Genomic DNA, 23,198 nt, shown 5'->3' with positions numbered 1-23,198 from the left:
TTCTGTTAAAAACAACATCTGTTGAAGGATTCACCAAATTTGGTTTGTCTGGTTGACAAACGCCATGCGAGGATGTAGTTGCAAGCCAGTTGTTTTCTTGGAGAAACATCATAAAATTAAGAATAATGATCACAATCTTAAAAAAAAAACATAAATACCCTCATTAATGCTCAGACGGGATTCTGCTGTACGACAAGGACTTATGTGTCATGTTGCAGCTGTTCACTGATGTGCATTATCATCTCTGCAGTCAGGTCTGGTTACATAATGAGTCAGATAAACACAATTAGATAAACAGGCAACAACGCGGGCCCACAAGCAGCACAATGAGTACACGACCCGTTTGGCTTGCATTTATGTATTTTATTTCCAAAACGTGAAACTATCTGAGCCGAAATGGCGATTAGAGTACGAGGCCGTTCTTTCAGCGGTTACACCGCGGGGTGGAATAAAAAATGATTATTTCACTGTGTATTATTAATGTGTTGGAAAAAGACGTTCTAAGCTGCAGGCAGCCTAAAAAGTGGGAGACTGAAAGGCTTTAATTTTCTCTGTAGTATATTTTAATGACTTTCCATTTTTTTTTTTTTTTCAAAGAGAAAATTTCACATCTATTGCACATTTTCTTTTCTCTTTCTTTTCCCAGTGCTCTGGACAAATGACACTCACGCCTTGTTGTTTTAGGTAGAGTTTGTTTAATGGGGTCCTTATCAGCAGAACCACACTGCTGTAATAACATCTTGACTGACGGTGACAGTCATCCTTGGACAGCTGTTGTTGTAATGTGCATTCAGGCCAGCAGGCGACTCTGTCTCTTCCTTATCCTTTACAATGAAGAAAGATCCACTATGAGCCACATCACCGCACTTCTCATAAGATTCTTTAATGCAATAACCATTTAGACATTTTGATTACGTGGGTTTATTCTCAAAAAAAAGAAAAAGAAAAAAAAGAAATCAGTATCCGTGTTTGGTGTTGTTAACCCAGGGTTTATCTTTTTATTGGTGATGCCTGACTGATTTTTATTTATTTATTTATTTATTTTTATTTAAAATAAAAAATAAATTGATGCATGTGTTTGATGAGAAGAACTCGCCCACATTGGATTCTATGTGTGATTAATCTGGGAGCAGTTGTAAAATTGATAAACTGCGTCATTTGGGAGTTTCAGGGGGGATACGGGGGACCGGTTATGCGTACCTGCGCGCCCCCGTGCGCGGTCGTGTCTGCGCGAACGTGTAGGTCTGCATAGGTTAAAATAGCTGTGGGGGTACCTGATCCATACGCCAGACAACTCTCAACAGAGAGCATCCGCAGTGTAATAACAGCATACACTTTAATATGCTGAAGTGGGCTTTTTCTTTTTACATTTGTGTCTTTTTTCTATTTTCTATTTGCGGTTGCATAACTGTCAGGTAGGTTATTATGATGATGTGCACGTTGCGATTTTCTCCTCCCTCCACCAAATCCAATCACACCCTCCCCCATCTCAAGTACAATTACGTGATGGGTGACGTTTCAGCATGCGGAGGAGGGCTCTGGGCAGGGACCACTTGGACCAAAGAGGACTAAACACTATTTCATTTCAGCGCAGAAACAACGCGTTCAAGGCAGTGGACCAGGGCGCCTCGCTGAAGCCTAGCCCCATTGTCTCCTTCAGACAGAGCAACTAAGGAAAACGGGTTTGACCAAAAAGCAGCGGTGTTGCCCGTAGAGGAGTGTCCTGGTGTGGTAGGCATTGCGGGTTTGTAAGCCACAGACAAAAAAAAAAAAAAGAAAGAAGAGGGGGGCCCTGGACAGATCTGGCCAATAACGGAAAATGAATCACAGTCAAGTTTTAATAATATGAGCCGCGTTTTGTTGCATTTGGCGACCAACTATTGATGCTTCTGCGCCGATCGCTTTCCAGACCAGCAAATCGCGCGGACTTCTTTTGTTCGCATCGCTTCAATTCCAATTTCTAGCCTGCATATCTGTCGGTGTAAAAGAGTTAGTTGTCCCCCCCTCCCCTTAAAAAAAAAAAAAAAAAAAAAAAAAAAAAAAGGAAAGAAAAGAAGAGGAACCAAGATGAATTTCCAGTCGAGCGTCCCAGTGTCCGGTCTCTCGCAGCAGTCTCAGCCAGCCATGCCCACTCCAGGAACGGTCCCGGCGCCCGTTCCCGTCCCAGTACCCCAGTCCATCCCGTCCCAGTTCGGATCCGGATCGTCTGCAAGCTCGGGGGCCGGCCAGTTCGGTTCGGGGACTGTTTCGGGCCAGGCTGCACAGCCCGGCCCAGCGGGCTCTCAGTTTGTTTTGTCCAACTCAGCGGCCATCAGAGCGGAGATCCATCGGTTCGAGTCCGTCCACCCGAACATTTACGCGATCTACGACCTGATCGAGCGCATCGATGACCTGGCCCTGCAGAACCAGATCAGAGAGCATGTAATCTCCATTGAAGGTAAGCGGGGAGGGATCACATTGTGGGGTTTTCTCTGTCGCTTTCATTCATTGAGGGTTAGAGGAGATGAGAGGGGGGGCGATGTGTGTCTGTTTTCTTGTGCTAGCGGGGGTGGGGAGGTGAGTGCGGGGGTCCTCGTATCCTTCCTTTCATGCATACTTGGTAACATTGTCATGGACGCACAGCCCAGTGTCAACAATCACACTTAGGGGCTGGGGGCGTAGCCGATCCCTTTAGTCCTCCTCATGGATGGAGCTGCACCCATGCACTGCAGTGTTAACAATAAAATGTTCACACCGACAACAGGCAGCCTGCACGATTGTAATTAGAACCCCGGAATTGGTGCTACTGCTTCCTGGGAACCTTGTTTTGGCTTCACATAATACTGACCTCCAGTGAGTAACTGGGATTTTTTTATTTATTTTTTTGATATTGAGCCCACGTGAAATTGAGGCTGCCAAATGTGAAAACATGTGACACATGAAAGTAATGATTGACCTCAACGACACAGAGACAATACTCGCACACAGACGGGGAGCTGGAGAGTGGGGGATTATGATGTGTCACATGGCGTGGTGGACATCACTGGTCTGGTTCTGAAAGGCACTCAGTGGGCATATTCTCTGTCACAGTGGAAATCAAGTCCAAATATCATTAGCTGTCCAAGAAGTGGTGTCAGTGGCTGTAAACCAGACCTCGGCGGCATGTGGGAAGCATCTTGTCAAACTCAAAGGATGCGCTGCCAGATGTAAGCCTCTCAAATTGTGGTATCAGTTTCTCGCGGGTCATTCAGTCGGTGGTTGTGTGAAAGTGTACTGTCCATCAAATCTCAGCTGTCGTGGTCCTGAAGAGTGGCGTAACGGCTCTGCAAAAGTACATGCTCCCACCGTTTCGTCAGATGTTAACGTTGGTGGCGTGGCACTATATGCAAGTAGTTGCAGTTGGCATGAAGTTAATATTCTGCAATGAACACATTTCATCATCTCTAGCTTTGTTTTAGGCAGCAATCATGAGATGACAGTGGAAAGGTGTGAATCATCACCCAAAGGCCTTCATAATTTGTAATTTAAACAAGCATAAAGCAACATTTGTTCAGTTAGCATGCAACAGTTCCAGTTCCCAGGAAGCTTTGACTACACGCTAATGTCCAAGCTACATTGTGCTGAATGCTAAATCTACTAAACACGTGCACCTTCACGTCACGTCTTTTTCTAACCTCTGTGAAGTCAAAAGTGTGTCATTTCAGGTGTTAGCCCATTCCCTGTGGAGGCGGACGCCTGTCTATGTCAGTGTGTATTCAGGTTGGAGCACATGGGATGCTTGCCTGCGTGTGACCAGCCATTCAACGGGACGAGGTCATGTGTTGGAAATATAGATAATTGCATCATTTTGAAAGTGGTCCTTGTTTGACACTGGTTGTGCAGCGCCACAAAACAGGATTGTCATATCACAACAGAGCAGTCGCTGGGGTCATCGAGGTTTGGATGTTTTTGTTATTGCGGTTTTATTGGAGGCAAAGGAAAGTCTGTTTTCATCTCCCATTTGGTGTATTGATTTGCCTTTTGGATAATCCTTGCATTAGAAAACCTTGCGGATATTAAATGTTTGCCCTGACTTGTCAGGATGTACAGCATTTACTCTGGTCAATTTGGAACACAAGCACAGCGCTTTAGGATTTTTCATTTCTTTCAGTTTGGTTTTGTCTTTAAATTAAACCTGTTTGATTTTTGATGTGTGCCTGGATTAACACCGGCATGAGAATCAAAGCAGGATCAGAGTATTGTGCATTTTGAAGAGGTTTAAGACTTGATCAGAATGAAAATCAGCTCCATGTTAAATAACAAAAAATCAACTGGTGTGACTATTGAGTCTAATTTCAGTCTTTAGAGGAAGAAATTACTTTTTTTAAAATCTGGGTGCTTATTCCATTTTCTCAATGAAAGCGCGCCTTTATTCTTTATCTCGATAGGATAACACTGGAGCCTTTTATGAGATGTTTCAGATGTATCTCTTTTTAGAACGGAAAGGTTACGGCTCACTTCAGTCTCCGATCAGATTTGGTACAAATACTTTGTTTCTTCTTCCAAAAATATGGGTAAACACTCGGCCCAAAGGAAATCTCAAGCCTCTAGTGTCGTTCCCCTGTAGGGTCATAAATTTGGAAGGCATTCAAAGGGTAATTTTGTGGTGCCCGACTTAACTTTTATTGTGGATTTGTTCTCCCTCAAGATTCAGCCAGAGGATTTTTGTTTTTCCCCATCACGGCCTTAAATAATCCCCAGAAAACAAAGCGTGCATGCTCGAATCTTTGAAGTTAACATAGTGTGTTGGCTTTTAAATATATGTAGCCACCTAGCGAGCTGGTTCGTGAACACTAGGTCGTGCTTGAGGGACATGGCGTCCTCTTTATTGTTCTCAAAACATGCCATATGGACGGCATTAATGCCCACTGCAGCTTCCATTAGTGGAGAAACTGGTCTTTGTGTCACATCCTCCACAGTTTGTACTGTGTGATTGTTAAACATAACATGGCTAATTCTGTATCTGTATCAAATTCTAAACTGGGAAATTACATTTAGCAAAAATCTAACACTAAGCATCACGGTGGCTCAGGACATACACATTTTATTCCTTTAACTGATTGATTATTGACTTATTGAAGCATATTGCATGTGCTGTTTAGGGTGGACTTTGCCTTGCATGCATGAAGATGCTTAATTGATAGTCCTACGGATGCAGTGTATGCTAAAAGGCTTGACAGATTTGTGTTATCCTACTGAGAAATCACTGCAGTTGTCCAATGCAAATTTAGGCCATTTTTCATTATGATAAATGAGATGCAGTTGCGTTAATGACTGCAAGCTTTGAGGAGCTGCAACAGGAGACATTAGCTGACTTGTCTTCACCTGCTCTGTGGAGCTGCAGTTCTGTTCCTCTTCAATCTTGCATCATTGCAGAGTCTGTTGCTAAGGAACCAGTGGCTCATGCATTCAGCTGAAGAAAGAGTGAATAGAAATTACACCCCTTACAAAATGAATTCCCATCGATGCTAAGGTCTCCCTGTTGTTTTGTTGATTAATAAGACCTTTATATGATGATGACACACCATGCTGTTTTTTTGTGCATCTTTTCTTCTTTTCCTTGCTTCACTTCGTTCCCTCTGCAGTGATTGATATTCACAGTGCTGTTTCGTCAATGCAAAACATTTCATATTGCAGCTGGTCGGGGGGAAAATACACGTAAGGACAAGTGATGGTTTGTTTTTTCCTCTCTTTCAAAAAATGGCATTTGTGAAAACGGGACAACTGAAGCCGATCTAAATTGGACAAGCATGAAACTCATGATGAGCTGTCACAGAGACCACGCAAGGAAATGTACAAGCACGGCCGAAATACCACAGTTCTAAGTAGCTGGCAGAGGGTTTGCTGTACAAGTTGTGAACATGTTACACTGCAAATCCAACAGGCTTTGATAGATGTGGTTGGGTAACCAGTTTGGGAGCCCTGGGGCAAGCATTTGTACACAGAACACTATAGTCGGGAGCTTCTTTATAGTGTGCAGAGCCTCCTATACGGGAATAACACCTGGCTTCAGGGCTTCGGGTATTTCTGCGTTTCCATGTAAGTTTGTGGCAGCTTCATGAAACCTAACTTTGTCTTGGAAAATGCACCACGTGAGCCGGAGTGAAGTCATACAAGTGTCTGACCTAGATTTTGACACAGGGTCGCTCTGCCAGGCAGCGCCACAAGATAATGTCGTAATGTAGCGCCCAGGTGTCTTTTAGTGGTGGAAATCCAGTTATCAAATTACCAATTAGCAACTTACACTTGGGAATTTTGGTGCCTCTCTCATTCAGTTACCAAATGTCTGTGACCCAAATCTGAATGGCCGAGTGAACCTTTACTGACAGGGGCCAAAATTGTTTAAAAATCCCCATAAGCCTTAATGTTTTAAGATAGTGACAAACCAAGAACAACCGGTAACGAAGACCGACTGCGGCGCCAGCTTGCTTTGCCTGTGTCACTGCCAAAAATTTGCAGTTGAATCCGGCGGCCACATAGCGCACATATTCGATGCATGCTTTAAAGGAAGCTTGACATTATTCATACCAGTTGGTGGCACTAGTCTGTATTCCTCATTCATAGTTGAAGAGCTGCCATTAGCTGGGAGGCCTTGGAAGCTATGAGAAGCTATGAACTGTTGTACCAAGCTGGCCTCCCCTGAGTCATGCTGATCAGTTGGTCTACAGTTTATTCTTTCTAAATTACTGTGTTGTCAGGTTAGATAAAGTTGTAATACGACAAAAGCTTTCTGGGTGCCCTTCGAACCTTGCTTTGTCTACTTTTGTCACTTCCATTTTTCTTCTCCTGCACTGCTCCGCTAAGCCAAACAGCCAATCAGCCTGATCTGTCTGACTTGTTCGCTCGTTCTGCTGCTGATTCAACATGATGAATCAGCTGAAAGCCAACAGTGGCACGACTAGCATCAGTGGTGCAGGGCACACCAGGAAAAACTACGGCAACAGATTCTCACTGATGATCTGACACCAGGCAACGGCTGACCGTCGACTTAGTGATTACGTGATAAGTTAACCAGCCCCTTTTGTAACAGTCTTCTGTGATGGAAAGTATAGGTTGATGAACAACAAACTGAACATTTGGACAAATGGTCTGCAATTCAATTCAGGACAGAACCGCAGTTAGTTAATGGGCTAGAAAACTGCAGACTGAAAGGTGAAGTATTATATTTCAGAAATAAGTCTAATTAAAGGTAATTTACCGAGTCTACATGGAAAATAATTATTAATATCAATCATAGCTATTACTGTGGGCTCCTGCAGCCAGCGGTCACCCCAAAGCCTCTCTGTGAAAGAGCACCAAGTTACAACAAGAGTTGTTTGCACACACGGAGCTGTTAAACCAACTGGAGATTGCACCACAGCAGTGATGGACTGGTATCGAGTCAGCCAAACTCCAGACACTACACTGCTGTGATAAGAAAAATGAAATAAACGGTGTTGCGCAATACGTTCTGTGCGTGGCATGGTAGGCATTCGCGTGTACGTAGAATTATCAGCAATCCAGCGTTTATGCAGTCTTACTTTGACCTTAAACGTTGCATCAAACACTGGAAGAATTTGTTTGGGAGAGATAACATTTGTGTGGGGCTTCATTGCAAATGTGATATCCAGATCACTTGAGATAAGGAGACAGCTGCAGGGATGGTATGTGTGATGTGATTTCGGTTTTATTTTTAGATATTCATGTCAATGTAGAGGAGAGTTCTATTAAGATGGCTGTGCCGTGGGAATCGTTTTCTTCGGGTGTATTCCCCAGAGGGAGATCTGCTTGTTATCCTAATTTATAATATCATCAATCTTCCATAGTGTTGAATCTGTAGCTAGTTGAAAAGCGGTGTACATGTGCGGGTATGCGGTGTAACTTCTGTAGGCCGTGCAGGTTGAAATGTAAAGGTCAAATATCAAACAGATCAGCGATTGATGGGGAGGAGGTTTTAATCCTTCGTGCCTTTTTAGCCTAAAGGCACTTTCTCAGCCACAGGTTGTGATCTCAAGACACTGACCTCTGTGTATTTTCCTGACATTTTGTGCTTGAGCCAAGTATCCTGATGTTACGTTGTTGTAGCGTTATCCTGTTTCTTGACTAATACCTGAAATTCATAACGCTACAAAAGCTCACGCTGACATTCGTATTTCCCACTGACAGTCCAAAGTCAGGGCAAGGGCAGTCGCCTAAATCCTCTGCTGCTCAAGAGGGGTGCTCGGGATTTCAAGAAAGGACTAATAAGACTGCACAATGGGACATTGTGTGCTCAAACAGCAATAGGGATGACACGGAGAGATCCAAAAGGCCGAATAGTCCGAACTCTCCGCGGGCATTGTGGGGCACCTAAGCAGCTTCCTGGTACACACTGCATCCCTCTTGTAGTCGGTTGTTAGAAGCACGAGTCCTTATCTGCTTGTCACAAGAAGGGTTGATGACGATAATGCATCTTTCTGTAGCAGGAATCATTTCCTCATGGCTACTGAGACGTAAAAAAATATCTTAACACAGTTTTTATCGACTACCATGCTGCATCAAATCATATAATAATTAGTATGGTTTGCACAGTTTAATACAAGAGTCAGAATGTGAAATGTCCTGATTATGAATCGTTAATTAATTAATTCACAGAGGTTTCCCTGTAACAGTTTAAAGTTTAAGGGTGTGTGGTTTGGGTTTGAGTTGATGAACCGGGCTGTGGGCCATCTGTGTCAGGAGAACGCCGCTGCTGCTGCTGGTGCTGCTACTTCTGGCAACGTGCTCATTATATTTCAAAACTGTATCCGTGAATATGGATTAGAAACTGTTACAGAGTTAGAAAATGTCAGTCAATAGCACCAGCTGTGTGTCTTACATGGTATGTCAATGTAAATTGCTGGTAATGTGGAATGCGGGTGTTTATAGAGTAGCTCAGTAAGTATTTACTAGTTGTAGATCTTGTGCCTAAATAAAGCCTCGCATAAATACATCTGTGAAGCATGGAACAGACCCAACTGCGGCTTCATTTTTTTTTTTTTTTTTCTTGAGGCACATAGAAAGCCCAATTTATACCGCACGCAAGGAGATGCTCTTATAGATAAAATTAGAATAAGTGATCGTCATGATTTGAGATTTATAAATATATCATGATATTTTAAACACACTTCAGGGTGCAGTGTCAATATTCATTACCGTTAGTGCAGCTACAGCTTTAGTAAGAATAACAAGTGACATCTATTGGCTGCTTATTCCACCATATAAAGAGTCTTATTTTTAGTATTATTTCTTAAATAAGGGTTTTACATTTTGATTTGCTTTTATTTTATTGTGAGGGTGAGGTAAGAAGATGGATAACTTTCTTGTGTCGGTCTGTAATGGAGCTGGGGCCTAGTGTTGATTAGCTTAGCATTATGTAGTAAGAATTAGCTGCCCAGACCTTCTCCACATTTTAAAAATCTACACACTAGCTTACAGTATCTCATGTATTATAAATTTACTCTGTGTGTAAACAGAAAGTTAAAAAATACTAATTGTGTGATGAGTAAAACACCAATAATGAACTTTTTCAGCTTTTTTGTTGGCTAACTAACAGTGATGTTATGTAAGCTAACAACCTGTAAAAACTGAAATGGTCAGTTTTAAATGAATTAATAATTTAAATGTTCATTTGTCATATTTAAACTATAGGTTTAGAACTAGACGAAACCAGGCTGACTATTCACCCCTTTCACTGTTTTCTTCTATGCTAAGCTAACTTGAAGTAGCTAGTGACTAAGGAGAACATCTGTATTTCCAAAAGGGCCACACTGCTGACAGGCGTCTCAAATGAATTTGGACCAGGAATGTCACTGCCAGAAGTCGAACTGTCCTTTAACTCAGTTGTATTTTGGTGCTTCAGAATATTTCTTAAAACACACATTAACAGGAAAACAGACACTTTTAACCGTGTCGGATGAAAGAGTGACAACTGCAGGTGGAAAGGGCTCCCGAGCTAAGTCTCGCATCGCCGAGGTCTGCTGCGCCACCGTCAAACTTTCATTCCATGTGATGTAACGAGTATTAATCTGAACACCTGAACTCCGCGTGAAGCTCCCACGCCAGCCGTCCAAGTGTGGGACTGATAAAGAATAAGCTCCTTTTGATTTCCTTGAAGACATCTTCAGATCCTCTGTAGCAACCGAACCGCCTCTGCGCTGCTGTGCACGGCAAGTATCAGGTTTCCGCCATGTTTAATCCTTGAGAGCGGTGTTGAAAAAACACTTCACATTAAGTTTACGTCACAGGTTTGTTCTCGGCAGCGTGGTAGTAACAGACCTTCCCCTCCGACAGATGCTCGCCAGATAACAGGGTTTGCATGCGCCTCGCTCTCAAAAGACTCTCTGTTTTGCATTTAGCCTGTACAGTTTCTCTCTCTCGTGTGTGTGTGTGCGTGTGTGTGTATGTGTGCGCAGCTTCATTATAACCCCATAGAATTCATTCTAGCGCCGCAACCGACTCTTGACCGCGGGTCAGCAGAGATGAGCAGAGCTGGTGAGCTGTAAACAGAGCCTCGGTCTGAGGGCCTGGGAGGTCTGCAGGGTCAGGGTGCCATTTCTTCATCAGCCGCGCTGTCCTCTCTCTGCCGCCGCACCATAGCATTGGCTTATTGAATGTGACGCTATCCTCCACAGCAGAATGTCCTCCATTGTGCCATTGAACAAAGGCCCCCTCTCTCCCATTGACGGACAGCTAATTTTTTTCCTGCGCTCTGAATGCGGAGGGGCGAGGGCACGCTAGTCAGGTTTTGTTTTGTTTTTAAAGGAAAGTTTAGAGCGTGCTCATCCCAGTCTCTTAGAAAGCAGAGGACTGCCGTGTTCTGATCTGATGGTTTGTTTGAAGGGGAGCGCGGGCGAATTTCTGAGCTGGATCGCTGGGTTTTCAATGCAGGATGAGAGAAAGCGTTTGCCCCAGCCGCACTTCTAATCTGTAGTTGTTCAGCATTAAGCAGCATTATTAGATTTAGATGAAATAAAGAGGGCACAAAATCCGAGGTGATGTGATGTGGCTTGTGTGTTACCGCCCGCGGGGATGACTGTAAAGACTTTGCAGTTAAACTTTACTACAGCAAAGCGCAGCGAATTCAAGGGACCTGAAACAAGTATTTGATTGGATTCACAGAAAAGTATTTGGAAATTTTTCGCAATTTATTCATTATCCGAGTCATTTTTAAGCAAGAACACGTTAGAATCGGTGCTCTTAACCCAGAACATAAGCGACAAATGAATGGATAATGTAAATAATCTGGAAAACGAACCACAAAGGTTATATTGCGCTGTGACATTTGTGAGTCCCTCTTTTCACAGCATCTTGTTTCGTTCTAACCTTGAGATGGTGGTCATTTAAACTTGCCATATAGGCTGTTCTTTTTTTTTTTTTTTTTCTTTTCAATTTGTGCATCAGCCATATCCTATGGTGGAAGTACTCATGTTTCCTGCCAGTGGGGTAGGGCTGGAAGCAGATGGCTGCTGACAGAGGAAAGGGGTTTGGAAAGCAGTGAGTGAGCAACAGATGGAAAGGCGCATATGCCTCCAAGTCCCCTCAGCTTGCCAGCAGTCCCGTGACTAACTGTGGGAAGATTCTGGCCTCGTCCAGGTTGGAGATGGATAGAGGATCATGGTGAGGAATGAAGTATCCTCGGTGTAGAAGGGGCTACCGGAGCCCGCTTTGTCTCTGGAATTTCAGCTGTGGGATAATTCGGATCTCGTTTAATTGGGGATGAATGGAGAATTGTGGCGGCGGATCAACCTTCGCCACAGGAACTTTAGGTCCTTTTGTGACACCGTTTCAGCAAACGCAGATCTGTTAAGCAGCGGCCTTGTTTAGGTTATCAAGGGCTTTAGGAAAGGAAACGTAGGCGCCCCTTTTTCTTTGAAGAATAATGTCATACAGGGACTTTTCTGCCCCTCGGGGAGCACATTTTCTTCTATGCAGAAAACAAAGGAAGTCTGGCCTACAGTGTGTGTGTGAGGCCGTGATGGCAGCTCAAACTATACAGGATAGGAGTTAGTCGCTCCTGCTCGTGGAGTGCCATGTAATTGAGAACACGCAGACTATTTAAAGGTTGCAGGGCCATGGAAATTCAGTGTAATTCCTTTAATAGCTGAGGGACATGTCACAGTTTCAATCTTCAAGGTCAGTTTATGTGTTTCCACACGGGTTTCTTCAAGAAAGTTAAAATCGCGTGACTGTATTTAGCAGTGAGCACCCGTCTATTATACCAAAGTCTTTCTTTAGTGCCTCGAAAGGTAGGATTATGCCTTGTGTTTGTGGCGGTTAAGGCAGGATTTGTGTGCAGCGGCGTGACATTTGCACTCGCACTTGGCTGTAAATAGAATATCATACACCGTATATCACTGCTGCTTTGTTTCCACGGCGGCGAGGACAGTTGAGAGAGCGCAGTCAGCATAACTTCTTTGAGGCCGGCTCCTCTCGTCACTACAGCTTGTTTAACATGTGCCAGCTGAGCGTTATCACTCAGGTCCTACATTCCTTTGGTGGATGTCAATGTTTTGATGGTGTTTCGACATGTCCTCCGGCCTTGTGTTGTTTGCTTCCTTCAAAGAGCGCGGTCTGGCAGCATTCCAGGCGATTGTTTCCCGGTTTATTTTGATGCTGATTGTTACAAGTGTGACTATGTATTTTCCCACAATTAGAAAAGAAAAACACAGGCAGGGCAGTTGATGAAGTATATTTAAAAAAAAAAAAAAAGTTTGTGTGTGCTGAAGCATCTGTTACTCGGCTTAAGTCTGGATCAGCAGTGATATTTTGGTCACTTGTTTAGTGAATCATCGCTCTGAGGAGGGGGGGGGGGGTTTGTTGTGAAGACATGTTTTATTCTGTGGGAATAACCAGAGAGGAAGTGTAATGTGACCCCACATTTACTGTTTATACCCCCGGTTTCCTGCCTTCCCCAACTGGAATAGGCTGAAGTTGTTCCACTGCTGAATCCCTCTGGCCGTGACCCAGGGCTCTCGTCATGTGGTGCAGTATGTGAACTGCATGTACTAAAGCCCCTCCAGGAACACGGTCACAGTTCCAAGTTTGGGTCCGACATCTTAAGAGGGGGGGGGGGTGTTCAGAACGGCCCCTGATAGCATGAGTTTAAGTAAATATGTACTTCTTTGGATTAGTGTTGTTTACCATTTCCATATATGAATCTGCTCTCCTTACCCTGATGTTATTTTTTGAACCAAAACTTCAATCTTTAGTCATTTTTTACTCTAAAATGAAGTCTTTAAAGTCAACACAAAATAAAGTTTGATGTTAAAGTGGCATTTCTTGCATTATATGTCACCTGTGCACTGATACCTGCTCAAAAAATTGATTAAAAAGAACATCACCTTGTAGCTTTTAGAGAGTCCTGGAAAATGATTTAAAAACTGTGATGACTCATCCTGCACTCGTGGGAGTATATTAATTCCGTGCCCAATGAAAACGCACTCCTCCTGGCTTTCTCCTTGACCAGTAACACCGTGGCTCAACTCCGACATGTACGGGCGGTGCCTGCTCGGTTCATATGAGCCCGCGAGGCCTTGTGGGAGAGGGTAGGCCTCCCTGGTGTCCTGTCGCTGCGCCATTATTCGCAGTAGTAGTTTGTGTCCGTATGCAAAAGTCATGATGTGTTAGGAGATTCGCCCCATGTTAAGAAAGTCACTGGCAGAGAAGACGGCACGATTTCTTCCCAGAGTTCAGCCAAATGATAGTAGCTCACCAAATGCTAGGACACAAGAGGCCAACACCAAACATCAGATGGCAAAATGTGAGTAAAATCTGTAGCCGCCTATTCATGAGAGTCATATTCTCAGTCGGCTGCCAGTTATGAGCGACGTTACTATGGAGATTTGGAAGCAAAAGTTTACCAGAATGCTACAGTGTTTGCCGAGCGCCATTTGGTCCCCCCCCCCCCCTTTCTTTTTTTTTTTCCTTCCAAATTTTAAATGCAGCGTTTCTGGTACGAGACGGCGCTGTAAACCGAGCGACTGCGTCGTCTTCCTGCGCGAAGAGAAGCTCTCGCCCGCGAGCGCTCTCAAATAAGCCGCTCTTCAGAGTCTCGCTCGGGGCCGCGTCGGTGTGGCTTCTCAACAGCTTCCGTTCGGGTGATGAGATTTCCCTCATCGAGGAGTCTGGCGTGAAAAGTGCACCGTTCAGCAGCCTGACGCCATTCTCGCTGGATGAGCTCTCCCCTCTGTTTTTCTGCGCCGTGCACTGGAAGGAACTGCTGGCCCCAAATAAAACGCTGTACAGTTAAAGGAAGAATTATGACACTTGCGTCGCCACAGAGTATATCTCGTGGCCCGCTGTGCTGGGCCCGTTCTGTTGTGAAATTGGACCAACTGGTGTCTAGAGATGCACCCTGCTGCTGTATTAAAGCATAGTGAGCCATTTGTATCCATTTTGGAAGACATTTACAAGGCATTTATTCCCTGAGAAAATTGGTTTCCGCGAAGCGTTGACTTGCAGGAGTCTGCCTCGTTATTTGTCCATTTCCTGTTACTTTGCACAGTATATACGTTTTGAGGCATATTCGTGTAAGGCCTCTCCGAGGACGGTCGCGCCGCTAAATTGCGGCTCTTCGCGTTATTTGGCTTCAAGATGCCTTCTCAGGCTCAAAAAAAAGTTGTCTTTTGTTGTGTCAGAATCTGGCACCAAATCTGGGTTTGGCAGCTAACCGTTGCCCGGACTAATTCAAAGCTGTATTTTGTCTGTTTACACAACAAAACAAATCTTCCTGTGGTCTCTTCATGCCAACGGGGCTTTTAGCTAATAGGACCCCACCTTTAGCGTGCTGGCACGTGAGAACCTGGGCACGATTAGCGGGTCCACTTTAAATACAAATTCTTCCAAAAAAATCCATCCGACTGAAATCTCAGTTTCACACCGTCAGCACACACATAGGTCATTTAGCACCAGCGGCGGCCCAGAGGCCCCGTCCTCGCGTCTGAAACGAGCCTCCCGGGCGCCGCTCGCACTTTCGCAGCGCGCATCTCTGGTGATGCATCTCCGTCGGCGGCTGAGTGTAGTGCGGATCCGCTGGCGCATGGGTAGGCAGCAGATCTCTGTTATGTAACGCAAGTAGGTGGCTGGAGTAGCTCTGTGTGCGGGTGTGTTTTTCTGGATGTGTGAATTTCCCCGCAGATAATGCCTTTGTCCCTGACCTGGATGCGTGTCTCCCGAGCGCAACAGCCCGAGGAGATGGACGTGATGGGAGTTTCGGTTTGTTGAGGAGCGGTGACAAGCTATTTGTGTAGTGTCATATTGCGACGGAAGGTCAGGAATTGAGGTTGCAGGGGTGGGCCTTCCTTCTAGGAAACCTCTTAACAGTACTTGTCTGTAAGAATCACCCCGCACCTTTTTTTTTTTTTTTTTTCTGGGATTATAACAACATCTTTTTTTAACCGTGCTCTCAGTGTCTCTATAGCCTGGAGATAATTTCCCCCTTGCATTGCAGCGCTTGCCGCTTCAGACCCCTTTTGTTTGCAGCCGGTCCAAGACTGGCCACCCTCATTCCTGACAAAGAAGGAGTCAGATCTCATCAGACAGAGTGTCCCCGGGGACAGGTCAACCTGATGTTGTCTGAGCCTGTGCCACTCGTCCGGTATATTTAGGGCGGGGTGGGATAATTCGGTGCTGCGTTTGTTATCCAAAATGTCCACACGGGGTTTGTTTGCAGCGGCGCAGAAATTTTAACCTTCCGCTCAGCCTTAGGAATTCATCCATTCATTTACCCTCTATATCCATTCGCCTTTGTTTAAGGTCAGAGAACAGGCCACGGGCTTAGAAAACGTCTGTCGGCCACTGGATGATCCCGTTCTCCGGACAAACACATCCGCGCCGTCTCCAGTTATTATGGTCTGCGTGCTTTTAAGTCGTTTTAACAACCGAACTGATTACCCTATTAATAATTGAGGCAGAAAATTGATCATCTACCTATCTTCTTTTCCGGCGCAACAATTATTTGAGATATAAAAATAATTTTGACACTGCTTAGGGCTCTGAAAAAAAAGAAAAAAAAAAGACCAAGCCATTAGCTGAGTTTGTTTTTTTTTTTTTTCATGGCTCGTTACTTTAATTTTTCCAGTACACGTGTTGGTCACTGTGTCTCACAGCACACATCTACGTGACTGCAGGAAGAACCGAGCAGGCTATTACACGGTGCACTGTGCGAATTAACCGGCGTGCTGATGAGTCACTGAAAATTCTTCTTGCTGCATATGACCCGTGCTGAGCAATGCAACACCTCAGTCTGCACTGACTCAAGGACAGGGATAGCTACTGCAAAACCAAACATGGAGCGCTTTCGGGTGACCGTGAGTTATTGGACGTACGGCGGAGCCATCACGACCCATTGCACATTAATTTCCCTCAAGATGGGAGCAGTTCAGTTTGTTTGGTTGTTCCTATGGAGCCTCGCTTGAACATCCTGGATAATCTGTCCCCTTGTGTCCATCTGGAGAAAATAACACCCACTCTAACATTTATTTTTGCTGGTTCCTTCCGTCGCGAAAGTCTCTTTGGTGCTTAAATCTTGAGAAATAATTCTGCAAATTGATGCAGTAGAGAAATCACACGCTTCTTCGTGTGAAGCCAAGCTCATGGTGAAATTGTTTGGATAGAAGTTACCTTGAACTACTTCTGGGTTTAATATTTAATCTGCCAGACTGGGACGGCTGTGGATGGGCAGAAAGTGACTGCAAATGCAGGGGCAGTAACTAAAAGACATAACATCTGTTCAGTTGCATTTCCCTGAAATCTAGTTTATTTTTTTGCCCAAATGTTTTTTTTTATCATGCTAAATGACAAAGACAGAATAGGGCTTAAATAGATGGCTTGGATGGGGATTCGGCTGACCCTGTTAAAGACTGGAGGTTAGACAGATTATCTGTCCACAGCAAGGTACATCTCTAATGTTTGATTGGTTTGACACAATGTCCCCAAACAGGGTTACAATGTGACATCAAGTATTTTTTTTTTTTAATAAATGCTGCTATTTAAATCTGACACTGTTGCCTGCACTCTATCACACAAGCTTGTGACATGTTTGGCGCATTTTTGACATCTTGAAAACGTCTCCCATACGCGGACTCGCACCGAGTAAATCCTATCCCGATTAAAGGTGTCTGTCTGTGACGGTTTCATGAATTATTCATTTGATATTTTCCTGCGCTTTATTCCGCTCTATTATTGAGTTACCTGTGACAGCCTGAGCAAGTGTCAAGACGCTGTCAACAAAGTAAAGTCAGCCGGTGCCGACTGAACACAATAATCATTACAACTAATGAAAGGAAACTCATCAGGCGGTTTGTCGAGATTTTGACGTGAAGCTTGATGAACTTTGCTTCACATTGGCTGGAATAAGAAGGATGCATGAGAATAAACAATACTAAGATATCACATATTTGTTGAGAGGTAACTCTGTACTTGAAATGAGTAAAGTTATGAAATAATGCTTTTAGGGTGGATGAGTAGTAAGCTCATGGGCCATGTGCGATTAAATTAAGATATACATATACACCGATCCTCCATAACATTAAACCGCTGATAGGAGAAGTAAGTAGTCATCTTGTGGCAATTCAGTGTTCTGCTGGGAAACATTTGGACCTGGCATTAATGCTGATGTTACTTAGACATGTACCACCCATCTACACCAGACCAGACACCCCCACCCCATAGTAATGACACTCCTTGACACACACACACAAAAACGGTTTAGGAACAATTAAAAAAAAACAGATCCCAAACTGATCAAGTATCTCTGGGATGTACTGGAACAAGCCTGATCCCCAAAAGCCCCTCCCTTCTACTCGTGGGACCCAAAGGCCCAAATTAACAAAACTCTGTTGCCAGACACCATTAGAAGGTCCATGACCATTATCTGATGAGTCACAACTGTTTGAAAACTCAAGGGAGACATACACAATATTAGGAATGTGGCCATAATGTTATCCCTGATCAGTATAGAGAGAACACTAACTCAATTCATTATAAAAGTTGCTGCTTTATTTTCAAATTACTGATTTTCTTTGCTTTCTCTCCCCTTTTCCTTCGCTGCCTTTGGCCTGCATCTCCATGGTCTTCAAACGTCACTCACCTCTGCAGGTAAGCCTCTAAAACACTGACCATTATGTACACGCACTTAAGACTGTATCGCTAAATGTCACGTTGGACTGTCGTAATGTTTTTTCCTTGAAAAGCTCGGCTAAGTTCATACATATTTAGTGGGTCGGCTGACCTGACAAACTGGGCTTTTTCTGGGTTTCACCATCTGTGGATCTTCAAGCGCACAAAGCCCCGACGCCGTCTCGGTGCCTTTAAACGCCAGCTGTTAAATTCTCAGTTTCAGTACCTGTGTGTAAGTAATGCTGCTGTTCGTGGTCATTTGGGTATAATGGGTGACAGCAGGTACACTTGTGGTCAGAGGACACAAAAAGGACTGAACACCAAGTTCTGCGATATTTGTTTTTCATGAGCTCAAACGCCCTTAGAGTTTCCCTTTCTGACCTTTTTTTCTGCATCCCGCTGATTTAATCTGATGAAGGATAGAGTGCAAATAAGGGGGGGCACATTACCCTATTGGCCTGGAATAGATTTTTTTTTTTTTATTTCTGACATATGGTCTGTGAAAGGAAAGAAGCACATAGCCCAGGGCTGGCTGTAAGCAGGGCAGCCCTGATGATGTATGAAGAGGTCTTAAGAACACAAGGGTGTCTGGATCTTGCATATTCCTCTGGAGCATGGGGATTGCTCATAGTGATAACCTCCAGAGAGGATCCCAGATGGGGATGCCATCCTTTCAGCTGGCCTACTTCCCTGCCACTCATCACACATAGTAATTTGTCCAATCCGCCTGCGCCACTTCTCTTGCTAAGCCATCCATGTAATTATTGTGTACGTTTGGGCCTTGCTGGAGTGGAAGACACTCATCTTACTGGGTGCAGAGTTGCCATACGGGTTCGTCTCCACACTGTGAGCAACGGTGGTGTGCAGGGATGCTGTTAAAAAACAAAAATAAGAATATAGGAGCGAAAATAAGCCACAGTCAATTGAATACGGGAGCTACAACCCTGACTCTAGTTTAGCTGTAAACACGCCACAGAAAAGACCATGAATATATATTTAAGGGCAACTAGAGTGTCCAGTGTGTCTAATGGAAGTGATTGTGTCACAGCTTTATGTCCTGTGTACACATCAGTAGATGTTCGTTTACACTGGAAAGAGAACTTTGCTCTTTGTGACACAACATATAGAAATAACCTTCAATGGAGAGTCCCAGAGTCCATATTAGTCCATATATGTACATGTTAGTTTTATTACTTTTTTCTATTTACCCAAACCTACTGGAGTTACAATTATGGAATATATAGGGTGTTAAAGGGCAGACTTTCAGCTATAATTCAGGTGTTAGGGTTGGGGTTAACAAATTACAACCAAATTAGAGTTACAACCCAATAGTTTCACTCATTTTTATACACTGTCTCAAAAGGGTTTGGACAGAAGCTTTTCAATGGACAGGTGTGGGATATTCCTCCAGCACTTTGTTTTTCAGTCAACCAGGTGAACGATCCGGAGTTACTACTAAACGTGGCTATTTGTTTTTCATTTGCTAACTGTTGCTGTGAACCTGTACATGTAGACGGAGCCGTCATTGTAAATGAAACAGACTGCATAAACAAAAATAATGCATCTGAGAGATGGAAGGAATGCGGATATGAATACCTTCAAATTAAATTGGTGAGTCTGCACTTCAGACTTCATTATGTAATGGCCCAAACATGTACACGGCGCTGACTCTACACTAACAAGTTCGTGTCCAGGTGGCTGAATTGAGATTTTAGGAACTACACAAGAATTTGTGTGGTCGTGACTATGTTCACTATTTGTCGAGGAACCCGTTGAAGTCTTTCTTATTTAACTTTGAGTCAAAATCAAACACCTTGCTGTTTGACTCTCACTTTTAAACTGCTTGTGGTTGGAGTCTGTGGTTTGGAGCTGTCTGAAGCTCTAGCTGGCACCTGCACAATGATTAGGACTCTCTGTTTACTCCTCTTAATTGCTTGCTGTTAACATGTTGACACGGACGGTGTGGACTTGGCAATAGCTGGCCACGCAAACAACATGTAGAAAGGCTGTGAGTAATAAAACATCAAATTACTTGTAGGACTTTTACGGGGCAAGATGGAAAACTGACATCAGGCCACGTTGTGTGATTTTTGCTCATATCAGTGTCTAACAGTAAGGTTTTAGGGGACCTGCAAAAGTGCTCACGATCAATTCTTCAACTGAATAAATTGCATCGTAAGAGCAAATCTTACCACTCAAACCTCTTTCGTCCACTACAGTCTAGTGTTGTCTATTCAGTGTTTTTTTTTTTTTTATTTCTAGAGGACTAAACAGAAAGCCTGCCACCATTACTGTGTCAGTGCAACCCATTTATCTTTCAGTGATTTGGCTCTGTGTATAAATGGCACTTAGGAGCAAAGTCTTTTATATTTGCAGCTAATGGCTCATGGTTCAGAGTTCACAGATGTTTGCACTTCAAGGTTAAGCCTAAAACTAGTCTTTTAAGTCTTAACAAGTCAGTATTTACCAATTTTCAGCACTGAGCAGTCAGTCAGTACATTTGCATGCATGTGAAAAAAAAATTATTGCCTTAATCGGACTTTAACTGGACAACTGAACATTGGAGTTCTCCTTATGCGATTAAGACCCAGATAATGCGATTGGTTATCGATTTTCTCCAGCATGTATACCCCTTAATCAGAATTTAACTGGTTTCACAACAAAAACATCCAAGAAAGGTGGTCGCAGAAGAAGAGGGTAAACAGAGCCAGTAGAAGAACTACCTGAGGGATAGTGCCATCTTATCTGCACCAGAAGTAGCACACACATTACGTACAAGTTTAAAATACTATTATCCATCTGGTTGTTGTTTGAAATGCCGGTCTGCTGCATGAACAACCCTTGTTTATTGTATGACATAATAGATCCAACGTAAAAGGGGCCGCATTAACCTGCTGAAAAGACACATATCAAAACGTAGTGTGGAGGAAGCGCTATTTTTGCGGTCTTGCGACTTCAGAACCAGAGTCTGCGTGGTAAAGCCACTAGGAGCTGCGATCACACTTTGAGACTCACTTCTGTTTTTTGTTTAATTAATACTGCGCTCTGCTCTACCACCACAAGTTACAAGGAAATGTATATAAAATGCATATACCGTAGTTATTTAATTTTATTTTTTCCAACTCTCACTTATAGGACCATGAAGTGGTTGGTTTGCCAGGTTGTACCAAACTAACTAACTAACTTAATGTGTAGTCTCGTGCTTTAATTTGGCCCATGTCTCATCCACCAGGGGGAGCTCTACTTCCTTTGGCTTCACTATTTATGAGCAGTTCATCTTTGTGCTATCTATGCTTAAAACCCATGACAATATGTTTCTCTCCTGACCACATGATGATGTGTCATATCACCATTCACAGTTCTTTCAGTGTGACGAAGCTTATTTTTCATCCCAGCTTTTAGAGGGAACCTCTTTACGTTTACATGTCCGCCTCTCGCGGCCTATAATCACACATCATTATAATTCTGTTTCAGCTCTTCAAAGAGTATTTTTGAAAATTACCTCATTTACTTAAGTACACATCAGCCGGCTGCTGTGTCACATCAAAGGACAAAATTGCATCACGTATGCTTTCAGGTGATTTGTATTTTTTCATACCTTTCCGTCCCATCAGGTAGTGTTTGTGTTATGATTGGCTTGAAGACACAAAGCTGAACGAATGCATCTGGTGATCTAGGCGTCTAGGGTCTTTCTTTGCCTTTTTTTTCACCCCCGTCCTCTTTCTGTACTAACCACACTATATAATCAAGGCAGGTTCATTGCCACCCAGTTGAATGAGGTTATGTAAGACATGCCGACTCGCACTTAAACAGCAGAGTCATAAATCAGCCGGAACGGTCACAACAACGCAGCAACTTTTGCCTGAAGTTGTTCTGAGTGCTCTTCATCTTCCTCCTGCTTCCCACTTTCCCCTCTCAGTCTTCTCTTCATGCAATCTGAAGAAGCTGGAAACGAGTGCAAGATTTTATGACTACCAGTTTTGATGAATCATTGCTCCTCTGTCGCGAGGCTCTCTGACTATGCATACGGTTAATGACAGCAATTTGAGTGAACATATTCTTTTCCTTTGTCACGGCTCTGTCGCTTGTCCACATTTCTTCGCTGCAGTGCGCTTTGAGCCCATAATTTGGAGACGCCCATCTTATTTTGCAGGAGTTGCCACTTTTCCCCGTCTCATCAACTTTTCCAAACAAAGGAGGAAGTCTCGGATTCTTTGCTCCCTTCTGTTTTCAAGTATTCTTTCTCTCGGCGTCACGTCGCAGGATTTTTGGCCCGGGCGTCTCTTGAGAGTCTCCCAAAACTTTGAGGAAATAGAAGCTGACGCAACTCCTTACACGCTAGTTGAGTTTATCGTACTCTTTCTTTTTTTTTTTTTTTGGCCAGATGATTCACCGTGCCAGTCTAGGGGTGTGAAAATCGCGGTGACGCGCTTTCGCTTTCTCCTTTTCTTCCCCTCTGCGGTTCGCTCTCTCTCCGTCTTTTGCGGTTTCATTCATTCTGCCACATAATCTGCTTCCCGTCCACTGTTTCTCACACAGATTTATTGCTGCTCGGGCCAGTAAATAATTTCAAGTTTTAATTTTCCCTCACAATAATTATCTATAATGGAGCTTAAGGGAAATCTATTTTCCACTTTTATGCCACAAAAAAGTAGTTTTTGGATAGAAATTGTCCGGGTGCTATTGGACAGAGCGGTTAATCTCTAATGGACGGATTCCTGTTTTAATTACAGCCATTTAATCTGTTTTTCCTCGTGTTGCTATTAATATTTCGCGAGCGTCTGACTTTACATAGCAATAATTGTCCCGCTACTAATAAACAGCTTAACACCTCGCTGAAACGCACAGGCAGACAGGGGAGCATCCGGTGTTCATGGCAATGGCTGGCATATGATGGAAAGAGGAGGTGGAGGTGGAGGTGGAGGAGGAGGAGGAGGTGGAGGAGAACGGGACTCAGCCACCGGATGTGTAGTCAGGAACCAGTCATCACTCTCTTCCTAATCTCCCTGTTCACCCCCCTGTTCACCACCATCTGGAGAGGATGCCAGAGACTGGTCTGGTGG

At 43.8% G+C, this 23,198-nt stretch overlaps 1 protein-coding gene across 1 annotated transcript in view; it reads left to right on the top strand.

Annotated features, from left to right (window-relative positions):
- The first annotated feature begins 708 nt into the window (after positions 1-708).
- The window catches only part of agap3 (ArfGAP with GTPase domain, ankyrin repeat and PH domain 3), a 114,713-nt gene continuing 92,223 nt past the window's right edge, over positions 709-23,198 (top strand). Inside the window, exon 1 of the mRNA XM_047588850.1 lies at positions 709-2,437. Coding sequence (XP_047444806.1) covers positions 2,068-2,437 — 370 coding nt within the window. The 5' untranslated portion in view covers positions 709-2,067. The remainder of the gene's footprint in view (positions 2,438-23,198) is intronic.

This window comes from Mugil cephalus, chromosome 7, assembly GCF_022458985.1.
Source record: "Mugil cephalus isolate CIBA_MC_2020 chromosome 7, CIBA_Mcephalus_1.1, whole genome shotgun sequence".
Taxonomy (NCBI): domain Eukaryota; kingdom Metazoa; phylum Chordata; class Actinopteri; order Mugiliformes; family Mugilidae; genus Mugil; species Mugil cephalus.
Note: the sequence above shows the minus strand (reverse complement) of the source record. Positions and strands in the feature narration are given on the sequence as shown.